At 41.8% G+C, this 12,741-nt stretch overlaps 1 protein-coding gene across 1 annotated transcript in view; it reads left to right on the top strand.

Annotated features, from left to right (window-relative positions):
* Window positions 1–12,741, top strand: part of LOC126276055 (sodium channel protein Nach-like) — a 159,662-nt gene that overhangs the window by 87,053 nt on the left and 59,868 nt on the right. The window contains 2 exon segments of the mRNA XM_049977250.1: window positions 1,487–1,540; window positions 6,556–6,724. Coding sequence (XP_049833207.1) covers window positions 1,487–1,540; window positions 6,556–6,724 — 223 coding nt within the window.

The following is a 12,741-nucleotide window of genomic DNA, read 5'->3' as shown; positions in this document are numbered from 1 at the left end:
TATAAAATGTAGACTGGCAATGGCAAGGAAAGCGTTTCTGAAGAAGAGAAATTTGTTAACATCGAGTATAGATTTAAGTGTAAGGAAGTCCTTACTGAAAGTAATTGTATGGAGTGTAGCCATGTATGGAAGTGAAACATGGACGATGAGTAGTTTGGACAAGAAGAGAGTAGAAGCTTTTGAAATGTGGCGCTACAGAAGAATACTGAAGATTAGATGGGTATACCACATAACTAATGAGGAGGTACTGAATAGAATTGGGAAGAAGAGAAATTCGTGGCACAACTTAACTAGAAGAAGGGATCGGTTGGTAGGACATGTTCTGAGGCATCAAGGGATCACAAATTTAGTATTGGAGGGCATAGTGGAGTGTCAAAATCGTAGAAGGAGACAAAGAGACGGATACACAAAGCAGATTCAGAAGGATGTAGGTTACAGTAGGTACTGGGAGATGAAGAAGCTTGCACAGGATAGAGTAGCATGGAAAGCTGCTTCAAACCAGTCTCTGGACTGAAGACCACAAGCACAACACAACTGAATATGTAATAAGAGTTCATTGGTTTGCGTTAGCCTAGTCAAAAGCAAATTATATTCCATCCAGCACTGCAGTTTCATTTCAGGTTGAGTTCTGGCTCTAGTTTCCTTAATATTAAATTAGTAATAAAATATGAACTAACATACCCGATGCTGTTCCAGATCGTTTAATACATATTACATAATAGTCCGACAGCGTTCAGTGTAAAAATTAATAACGCAGTAACATTTGCTATAAAGTTTCTTTTCTTCTACAGTTGGTAGTTGGACCTGTAAAAGTTCATATTGTGGCGGGTGCCGCTTTGGCATATTGTAAATGTGCATAGTCAGAGACAAATAGCGTGAACTGCATCAGCAGTGATGAAAGTGATGTTGAAGATGATGTTGACACTTTGACATGCGACATAGCTGAGCAAAATTTTTACTGATACCATTACAAAAATGTAACATTAAACAAAACCCAGTGAAGGCAGTATTTTAACATATTATTTTATATTAGTCGACAAAATTTTTCCGTGTAAGACACAACGTTACTGTAATCTTCTGGTGTACAAATACTGAATTAAGCTGTAAATGTAAACTTGTAAACGCATCAAATCTTCAAACCGTATAATTTTTTGCTGACGAATAATTAATTATTTTCTGTATTCTTTGGAAGATTTCAATATCTTGAATAAAATTACGCCATAAAACAGTTGCTTAAGTATGTCAAAATGACACCCATCAAAATTAGCGTTCCTGAATATAACTTTATCATATAAAAGGAGAAAACACTTTTATAGCAAATGTTACGGTTCGGGTCTGAAGCTGCCCGGAGTGTATCATTTAGCGGACACCAATAATTTGAGGGGTACAGAGTATTCAGAAAATAAGTGTGATGATGTAAAAAATTAAGAATTTGTGCAGTAAAAGCTTCTTAATATTTGATAACTTGACCTTTTCTGTATTTCAGGCAACACAAGAGAGTGTAATGTACTGGACATACAGTGCCTCTCAAAGTACAGAGGTAAGTGATCTTCCTGAAGCTTACGAACGAAATAAGATTTTATTCCCTCTACTTAATTGTGTTAAAGATGTTTCCTTAGTATATATATATAATCGTCCCCAGTGCTGCACCCCTTACAACCCCATATCGTCCGCACAAGCAGGACAGTGGTGCTGTTTGTGGTTAGTTGGTGGGAAATACAGAAGTAACTCACACCTTTGGAGGGATAACCGCGACACGTGTAGCCGAAAATAAAACCTACTTTTCCATCCTCATAGACTCACTAAGCCACAGACATCGATTGTGACCTATTCCATCTGTGTGCCTTCAGTGACAACCACAAAGGGAACAGTGACACTGAAACAGTTTGCTTCACATATCTTTCACAAATGAAAGAGTTTAATGCGTTCCTAGTTGTCGCTGGCTGTTTTTGCTCGTAAACACTTGGAAAATCCTTTAAGTTGTCGGAGCTATTGTTTACGCTACACCATACAGTTTGTGCAGAGACGTGCAGAGCCGTACACCGTCCGAATGCGCTCTACGTGCACCCGTTACTGTATCAGATAAAGGGCGAAAGTCACAGCTGGGCTGAATATACGAAATAGTTACAGTTATTTTCGTGTAACTGATACTCATGGTCTAACGTGTTCATACTCTTGTATATTTCGAGGATAACAGCACTCATACAAAATTACGTCCACCTTATCATAATCATGACTAATGTCTGCACTTTAGCAGGTCCTTCTAGAGTCATAAAAATTTTAATACAGGTCATCGATTTAATGTAACTACGCAGGGAGACGTATAAGTAAAATAACAATATCTTTTCATAATATTATTTTGCAGTTGATCCGTTGCCACATTAAAGAACGTGTTTTAAATTTTGGATGTTATTTTCTTCAAGGCTTGTGTCAAATGTAAAGGAGAAAAGCCATCTAGAGAAATATTGTGTTGATAACAAATACCATCGCATTCGGGAGGACGACGGTTCAATCCCGCGTCCGGCCATCCTGATTTAGGTTTTCCGTGATTTCCCTAAATCGCTGCAGGCAAATGCCGGGATGGTTCCTTTGAAAGGGCACGGCTGACTTCCTTCCCCATGCTTCCCTAATCCGATGAGACCGATGACCTCGCTGTCGCCGGCCGCGGTGGTCTCGCGGTTCTAGGCGCTCAGTCCGGAACCGCGTGACTGCTACGGTCGCAGGTTCGAATCCTGCCTCGAGCATGGATGTGTGTGATGTCCTTAGGTTAGTTAGGTTTAAGTACTTCTAAGTTCTAGGGGACTGATGACCACGGATGTTAAGTCCCATAGTGCTCAGAGCCATTTGAACCATTTTGAACCTCGCTGTCTGGTCTCCTTCCCCAAAGAACCCAACACCCCCCCCCCCCCCCCCCAACAAATACCAATACTTAACTTTTTTGCTAGCACGAGGCATAGTTAAATAAATATCCGAAACCTAGTTTCCCCGGAGACTGTGCGTTACGAAACTAGTTTCTTGAAACTAGCGTTGCGAAAACTAGTTTCATAAATGGCTGTGTGTATTGCGGTATCAATGTACGAGAGTAATCCCAAAAGTAAGGTCTCCTACTTTTTTATAAATACATAGACCTGTTTATTTCTAAAATGGTTTACATCAGTTTACAGCTTGAACATTTAGCTATTTTTCGACATAATCACCATTTCTGTCGATGCTTTTTTGTAGACTCTGTGGCAGTTTTTGTATGCCCATGTCATACCAGCTCGCCGCCATGCTGTTCAGAAAGTTATGACCCTCTTCTTTCACCTCGTCGTCGGATCTGAATCGCTGGGAACCAATTTACGCTGACATGATTCTGAGACTCTGAAAAAACTCAAACGCGCAATTAAGTACCGGAGAAGAGGAATGTTGAGCAAGAGCGTACACATTCTCCATGACAACAGTCGTCCACACATAGCTCAGCAAACCATTGCTCTCCTGCAACAGTTTCAGTGGAACATATTCACCCACCCACCCTATAGCCTTGACTTGGCGCCCAGTGACTATCACCTGTTCCCTCGTTAAAAGAACATTTTGCCGGAAAGCGATTCAGCTCCGACGACGAGGTGAAAGAAGAGGTTCATAACTTTCTGAACAGCATGGCGATGAGATGGTATGACATGGATATACAAAAACTGCCACAGCGTCTACAAAAATGCATCGACAGAAATGGTGATTATGTCGAAAAATAGCTAAATGTTCGAGCTGTAGACTGATGTAAACCATTGTAGAAATAAACAGGTCTACGTACTTATAAAAAAATAGGAGATCTTACTTTTGGGATTACCCTTGTACAGTTCTCAGTTTCGACATTTTATGAGAACCGATACCCCATTCCAGTCTCTGAAACTAATGTTCTGGTAGTTACTTGGATGCTGCTTAAAATCAGAACAAATAAAAAAAACATGTGGTTGGTAGCGGGGGAGAAGTGGAAATTCTGTTCCTCATCCCTATAGTACCCACATAGTTTAGAATAACTCTCATATCTTTCTTAGAAACTTTTTACTCCTTTTTCTTCCTTTTCCTCGTCTTTCTCCGTTTTCCTTCCCTTTTTTTTTTAATTTTCGTATCAGTGTCAGTATAGTGTGATACGATAAAGTACTCTCATGCGTTGCCACTACTTGCTGTGAGTAAAATATAAAGTCGGGGTACCTCCTAAAATCGTGTCGGACCTTTTGTCCGGGGTATTGCAGCATCTCGACGTGGAATGGTCTCAACAAGCCGCTGGGAGTCCCCTGCAGAAATATTGAGCCATGCTGCCTCTGAGCTGTCCACAATTGCGAAGGTATTTCCGGTGTTGGATTTTGTGCACGAAATAACCTCCTGATTATGTCCCCTAAATATTCGACGGGACTTATGTCTAGCGATGTTGGTGGCTAAATCATTCGCTCGAATCGTTCAGAATGTTCCTCAAAGCAATCATGGACAACTGTGCCCCAACGATATGGCGCATTTTCATCCGTATGAATTTCATTACTGTGTGGGAACGTGAAGTAGATAAATAGCTACAAATTGTGTCCAATTAGCGGAACATAATCATTTCTTCAGTTCCATGTAAAAACAGCTCGCACCATTATGGAGCCTTCACTAGCTTGCACTGAGACTTGTTACAGCCCGGAATTATGGCTTCGTGGAGTCTGAGCCACACTAAAACCGTACCATCAGCTCTTATAACTGATATCGGGACTCATCTGACCATGCCACAATTTTCCAGTCAGTTTGGGTCCAACCGATACGGCCACGAGTCCAGGAGAGGCGCTGCTGACGATGTCTTAGCAAAAAAACTCATGTCTGCAGCCTGCTACCACAGCCTGCTAACGCCTCATTTCGTCACATTATCCTAACGGATACGTTCGTCTTACGTCCCACATTGATTTCTGCGGTTATTTCATGCAGTGTTGCTTGTCTGTTAGCACTGACAACTCAAGGCACATGCCGCTGCTCTCGATCTTTAAGTGATGGCTGCGCTGTAATACCGAAAATTTGGTAATACCTGAAATGTGGTATTCTCGGCACACTCACTGCAGATCTCACAATATTGAAATCCCTAGCGGCTTCCGAAACGGAATATTCCATGCGTCTAGCTCCAAATACCATTCCGAGTTCAAAGTCGGTTGATTCCCGTCGTGCGGTCATAATCACGTCGGAAACCTCTTCACTTGGCTCACCTGAGTACAAATGACAGCTTCAACAGTGCATTTCCCTTTTTATATCTCGTGTGAGCGATACCACCGCCATCTGTATGTGTCCATACCGCTGTCCCTTAACTTGTGTCACACCAGTGTATAACTGCCTGTAATGTGAGATGTAAGGTGAGCGAGTTGGTGTTAGAGACGAACCAGTCTGGCCCCATTATACAGGAAGCATTTCTCACACACAAATAAAGAAAAGATGTGATGTGGACATGTGTCGTGAAACGCTTAATTTCCATCTTAAAAGTCATTTTAGTTTCTTCAGTATGTACTGAACTTCCTCGATTCACCGCCATGATTTCATACGGGATACTCTACCTGTGCTGCTAGAACATGTGCCTTTACAAGAACGACACAACATGTGGTTCATGCACGATGGAGCTCCTGCACATTTCAGTGAAAGCGTTCGTACGCTTCTCAACAACAGATTCGGTTACCGATGGATTGGTAGAGGCGGACGAATTCCATGGACTCCACGCTCTCCTGAACTCAAACCTCTTGACTTTCATTTATGGGAGCATTTGAAAGCTCTTGTCTACGCAAGCCCGGTACCAAATGTAGAGACTCTTCGTGCTCGTATTGTGGACGGCTGTGATACAACACGCCATTCTCCAGGGCTGCACCAGCGCATCAGGGATTCCATGCGGCGGAGGGTGGATGCATGTATCCTCGTTAACGGAGGACATTTTGAACATTTCCTGTAACAAAGTGTTTGAAGTCACGCTGGTACGTTCTGTTGCTGTGTCTTTCCATTCCACGATTAATGTGATTTGGTGAGAAGTAATAAAATGAGCTCTTACATGGAAAGTAAGCGTTTCCGGACACATGTCCACATAACATACTTTCTTTCTTTGTGTGTGAGGAATGTTTCCTGAAAGTTTGGCCGTACCTTTTTGTGACACCCTGTATAACTAGTAACTGATGGACCATGACGGAGATTGCTACGCGGTGTGGCAGCGCGGTTTGAGGCGTCACGTCACGGTTTGCGCGGCCGCTCCCGCCGGAGGTTCGATTCCTCCCTAGGGTATGGGTGTATGGGTTGTCCTTAGCATAAGTTAGTTTAAGTAGTGTGTAAGTTTAGGGACCGATGACATCAGCAGTTTGGTCCCTTACGAATTCACACACATTTCAAGATGACATAGACTATATAGAAAATGAACAGATTTGAGAGATAATTCGTACTATTAATTCTAAATACATTTCTATTAGTGGACGTGATGGAATCTCCTGCAGAGATTTGGTCAACAAATCTGTGAACAGGATATGACGTTTTGCAGACTTTGTGTTTGCTACGGCACTTACCCGCCCGCCGTGTTGTGTTTCGCAGAGAAGTGGCTGACGCTTCGGCCCACGGACGACATCGCAGGCCTGGAGGCGGAGCGGGAGGACTCGATATCGTGCGTCGAGTGCCGGCCGGCGTGCACCGACACCGCCTACAGCCTGCAGTCCACCTTCTCGCCCATCATGGCCCACCACGACCACGGCTCCCAGTTCCTGTACGTTCACGGAATTATGTTGTTTAGAAAACTAGCGACATTTCTCAGGATAAGCAATTCGTGCGAAATATAGCTTGTTTTTTAAATGTCATGAGGTATTCGGCGTGGTGGTGTCGTCCAAATGGTGCTATGTTTTGGGAAGCTGACTTGTTTCCATCTTAAGGAGGTTCTGATGAATGATTTGTTTCATATACCCGCTCTCTCTCGCTGTCGATTTCGGGTCTTCGGTAACCGGGGGTGGCACGGCCGGTGAGGTGGGTGGGGATGTACGCGGCCGGGACACGAGTTGTGGCCCGCAGTCTGTGTGTCCCCACCGGAGGTGTCAGAACGCCGCTGATGCGGAGCCAGCCCGTCTACATCTACATCTACATTTATACTCCGCAAGCCACCCTACGGTGTGTGGCGGAGGGCACTTTACGTGCCACCGTCAATGCCTCCCTTTCCTGTTCCAGTCGCGTATGGTTCGCGGGAAGAACGACTGCCGGAAAGCATTCGTGATCTCCTCGGGAGGTATAAGTAGGGGGAAGCAATATATTCGATACCTCATCCAGAACCGCACCCGCACAGCAAGCTACACCGCGATGAACAGCGCCTCTCTTGCAGAGTCTGCCACTTGAGTTTGCTAAATATCTCCGTAACGTTATCACGGTTACCAAATAACCCTGTGACGAAACGCGCCTCTCTTCTTCGGATCTCCTCTATCTCCTCCCTCAACCCCACCTGGTACGGATCCCACACTGATGAGCAATACTCAAGTATAGGTCGGACGAGTGTTTTGTAAGCCACCTCCTTTGTTGATGGACTACATTTTGTAAGGACTCTCCCAATGAATCTCTCAAGCTGTCACCCGCCTTACCAACAATTAATTGTATACGATCATTCCACTCCCCACGGGACGGGGCAGCTAATGTGGATGTGAACCCGGACGGGACATCCGACCTCACGAGAGAGAGCGCTGCACAGACAAGGGACGATCTGGTTAATGTGACTCTGCGGTCTTTATTAGGCTCTCAGATCACACAGTTTCTTTACTAAAATGACGCACGAAAAATAGATTCTGGATTCGTCGATGGCTTGAATAGCGAACATTACATAATAGTGCACAACGATGTGTGATACATACTAGCAGAAGTTATTCGTTAACTCAAATTAATTTTCATGCAATTTTCGGTTTTAAATTGAATATGGTTAAGCTATAGTGTCTCATGTCAGTTTGCGCATGCATAATACACATATTGTAGGCATTGCATTGACTCCAAACACTCTGAAATGACGTATTTCTTCGCGTACATTTCGAGATCGAGATTTCTTTCATAATTTCATTTGACTGGAACAGGACATATTTTTTCGACGATTCTCACCATCATTGAAAAAGATATTTACCGGCGAGATACAAACATGAGGAAGTCCATAAAATCAGAGATAGGTTATATATTTTGCAGAATGTTTCATAACATCAAAAACTTCGTGTGTAATTAGTGTTTTCCTGCAGACACAGACTGGCAGTCACGTTAAGATTTCTAGACACTGGAGAAACATTCCAGAATTCATTATCTATAATAAATGACATCGATATTTGAGATAATACTTCTATGAAAAGAATTAGAAAGAACCAAAATCTTATAGAAAACAAAATGTTAAAGAAAATTGGAAGGGAATGCACGCGAACGTGTTACCGTTGTCGCCACAGCTCATGATGCCACGATGCTTCCAGTTTTTTATGACACTTATTTTTTCGTCTCTTCTTGAAATAAGGAGTAAAGTTTTCTGGTTGTAACAAAACTAAGCCTACTACGTGAGTAAAATAATGCAGGTAAAATCTGAAAGGATATAAAAATTTCTGTTATGTGAAAATTTTGAGATGCTCTTAATAAAATAAAATATTTCTAGAAAACTTAAGAAAGTGGACTTTTCCAACATCACTTCCTTTTTTTTACATAAATGGTGTAACAAATAACAAACATAAACAGCTTCTTTCAGTAGAAAACAATAAAACACCACATCCCTCTCTGTGGACGTGTCCCTAGCCGATCCCGTTGTACCTCCTGTTGGTGCAGGGTACGTCATCACGTATGATGATGGATCCTCTATAGTCCTTATCCTTTCTTATTCAGAACAATCATATGTAGTAATTACGTTCTCCTACCCGGTTCACCCCAAATGGATGGGGGATCAACCAAGACACTCCCTAAAAAATTTGCATAATATGTTCGATATCTCGGATTTTGCATGATCAATGAGCGACTTTCCTGTAGTAAGGCATAAAAATCTAGCGCGTCTTAAACCTCCTAGCAACAAACAGACCTGAACCTATCAAATCAGTTAACGTAGAGGAAGGTATTAGTGATCATAAGGCTGTGACAGCATCTATGATGACGGGTCCTACAAGGAACATTAAGAAAGGTAGGAAGATATATTTGCTCAGCAAGGGTGACAGGATACAAATTTCAGAATATCTCAGCATTCAGCATAAGATATTCGGTGATGAGGACGAAGACATGGAGAGGAAATGGAAAACATTCCAAGGACAAGTATGTTCCAAATAAGGTTTTAAGGGATGGAAAAGATCCAACATCATTTAATAGCCGTGTTAGAAAAGCGCTACATGGGCAAAGAACACTTCTCTCAGGCTCAAGAGAAGTAAAAACCCAACTTACAAACAAAATCTGAACGAAGCGGAAATCAGCGTAACCACAGCAATAATTTCGAACGTAAGACGCTGTCAACCGACCCGAGTAAGAACCCTAAGAGATTTTGGTCGTTCGTAAAATCAGTAAGTGTGTTAAAATCATCTATTCATGCTCTCAGCGACCAACCGGCATCGAATCGGAAGATAACAGACAGAAGGTCGAAGTACTGAATTCCGTCTTCCGAAGTTGTTTCACCATGGAAGATCGTAACATTGTCCCTCCTTTCAATCGTCGTATGAACATCAAAATGGCAGATATTGAGATAACCGATCGCGGAATTGTAAAGCAGCTACAATCGTTTAGTAGTGGAAAGGCTTCAGGACCAGATGAGATACCTATAAGATTCTACAAAGATTATGTGAAGGAACTTGCTTCTCTTCTAGCAACGAAAGGTAGCTAACCATCGGAAAAATGCGCAGATCATTCCCGTTTTTAAGAGAGGCCGTAAGACAGACCCACACAATTATAGACCTCTATCGTTGACGTCAACCTGTTGTAGACTTATGTAACATGTTTTATGCTCAAGAATTGTGACGTTTTTGGAAAATGAACATCTTCTTTATAAAATCAACATTGATTTCGCAAACAGAGATACTGCGAAAATCAGCTCACACTGTTCCTCCGTTAGATCCACAGTGCAGTGGACAACGGTGTTCAGCTTGATGCTGTGTTCCTTAATTTCATTAAAGCATTTGACAGCGTCTCGCATTGCCGTTTAATGGAAAAAAATTCGAGCTTATGGAGTAGCGGAGCAGACATGCGGTTGGATTCAAGACTCTTGCGGATAGAACTCAACACGTTGCTCTTAACGGAACAAAATCGACAGATGTAAAGGTAATATCTGGAGTACCTCAGGGAATTGTGATAGGACCGTTTCTGTTTACAATATATATATATATATATATATATATATATATATATATATATATATATATATATATTAGAAAGCGTCGGAGGATCTTTAAGGCTATTCGCAGACGATGCAGTTGTCTATACCAAAGTAGGAAAGCCAGAAGATAGAAATAATTTGCAGAACGACTTGCAGAGAATTGATGAATGGTGCAGACTCTGGCAGTTGATCCTGAACGTAAACAAATTTAACATATTGTGCATACACAGGAAAAGAAATCCACTACTGTACAGCTACACTATTGACGACAAACAGCTGGAGACAGCGTCTGCCTATTGGGAAAATGTACAATCTTATCTCGCTGAAACGACGCCTCATTCTTTCGAGAGAATGTGTTTCTGCTGAACATCTCTAAATTTATCTGACGCGCTGAGCCGTGGCCACCTCAGAAAACTCGTAGTATCACAAAGCACTTAATTCTCTTTACGGCAGTAGACGAAATCAAACACTATCATTCCTTTCTCAAAACCCAAAAAGCCGGACATGCATCCCTTAATACGTCCTACTGATGTTCAGAGGTCAAATCTATTGTAACTGTAGGAGAAGAGTATCAGTCAACCAACGGTACACGTCACCGTTCTCAATTGACTGACACTGTATGATGTTTTGAAGAACAAAAAAAAAAATGGTTCAAATGGCTCTGAGCACTATGGGACTCAACTGCTGTGGTCATTAGTCCCCTAGAACTTAGAACTACTTAAACCTAACTAACCTAAGAACATCACACACATCCATGCCCGAGGCAGGATTCGAACCTGCGACCGTAGCAGTCGCACGGCTCCGGACTCCGCGCCTAGAACCGCGAGACCACCGCGGGCGGCTTTTGAAGAACGGTAATAAAGGATATAGGAGACATACATTTGAAAATGAGATATAATGTGTAATAGGCTACAATAATAAGAATAAATTGCCAGTGGTTAAGATTATCGTTATGCTGTTCTTATATTAGTCTATAGGGTGCTCCATAAGGAATGTCAACAGTCAGGGATATGACAGGAACGATCATTCGAAGCAAAACGTCCAGTAAACATCGCCTCTAAAATGCGTAACTTAAGAGCGGATTAATTCTAGTGTCCGATCCCACTCGTCGGCTTTGAACAATGACGTCACATCTAAAGCAAAGACGCTAAGTACAGGCAATCTATGAAAGCAACTGATCGTACGCGCAAACAAACGAATGTAGCATACGACAAAATTACAGTCGCATTCACGCAGTTATTTCCTTAGTCATGATTTACCTCGAAACGAACTGAAGATAACAAAAATTAATTAATAGTAGCAATTAAAAACGAATTTTCATGTCTGGTAAGAAGTATTCTCGTAATTTACGCGACTAGAAAAGCACAGAGAACCTTTAAATTGCATTACTGTAAAGCGCATGGTGAAGTCATATTGTTACAACATAGGGTTAATTTTACCATTAATTATTGAATCTAATGGGAGAAACATAGGAAAGTTGGTGTTTTGTTGGAAAGAAACAAAAATGTATCAGGAAAACAGAAAAATGAAATGAATGGCAACAAATACGAAACAGTAGCAAAAAATGTGGAGAAATTGACTCAGTAAATCCTAAAAGAGAAGTCTGTACATGACTAACGAATATCTACAAAAAATAAAGAATACTGGATTCAACAACTAGAATTAACCTGTTGTTGTTGTCTTCAGTCCTGAGACTGGTTTGATGCAGCTCTCCATGCTACTCTATCCTGTGCAAGCTGCTTCATCTCCCAGTACCTACTGCAACCTACATCCTTCTGAATCTGCTTAGTGTACTCATCTCTCGGTCTCCCTCTACGATTTTTACCCTCCACGCTGCCCTCCAATGCTAAATTTGTGATCCCTTGATGCCTCAAAACATGTCCTACCAACCGATCCCTTCTTCTAGTCAAGTTGTGCCACAAACTTCTCTTCTCCCCAATCCTATTCAATACCTCCTCATTAGTTACGTGATCTATCCACCTTATCTTCAGTATTCTTCTGTAGCACCACATTTCGAAAGCTTCTATTCTCTTCTTGTCCAAACTAGTTATCGTCCATGTTTCACTTCCATACATGGCTACACTCCAAACAAATACTTTCAGAAACGACTTCCTGATACATAAATCTATATTCGATGTTAACAAATTTCTCTTCTTCAGAAACGCTTTCCTTGCCATTGCCAGTCTACATTTTATATCCTCTCTACTTCGACCATCATCAGTTATTTTACTTCCTAAATAGCAAAACTCCTTTACTACTTTTAGTGTCTCATTTCCTAATCTAATTCCCTTAGCATCACCCGATTTAATTTGACTACATTCCATTATCCTCGTTTTGCTTTTGTTAATGTTCATCTTATATCCTCCTTTCAAGACACTGTCCATTCCGTTCAACTGCTCTTCCAAGTCCTTTGCCGTCTCTGACAGAATTACAATGTC

The sequence above is a fragment of the Schistocerca gregaria genome, chromosome 1 (assembly GCF_023897955.1).
Source record: "Schistocerca gregaria isolate iqSchGreg1 chromosome 1, iqSchGreg1.2, whole genome shotgun sequence".
In the NCBI taxonomy this organism is placed as follows: domain Eukaryota; kingdom Metazoa; phylum Arthropoda; class Insecta; order Orthoptera; family Acrididae; genus Schistocerca; species Schistocerca gregaria.
The sequence above is the reverse complement of the archived record's forward strand: the minus strand, read 5'-3'. Positions and strand labels throughout refer to the sequence as shown.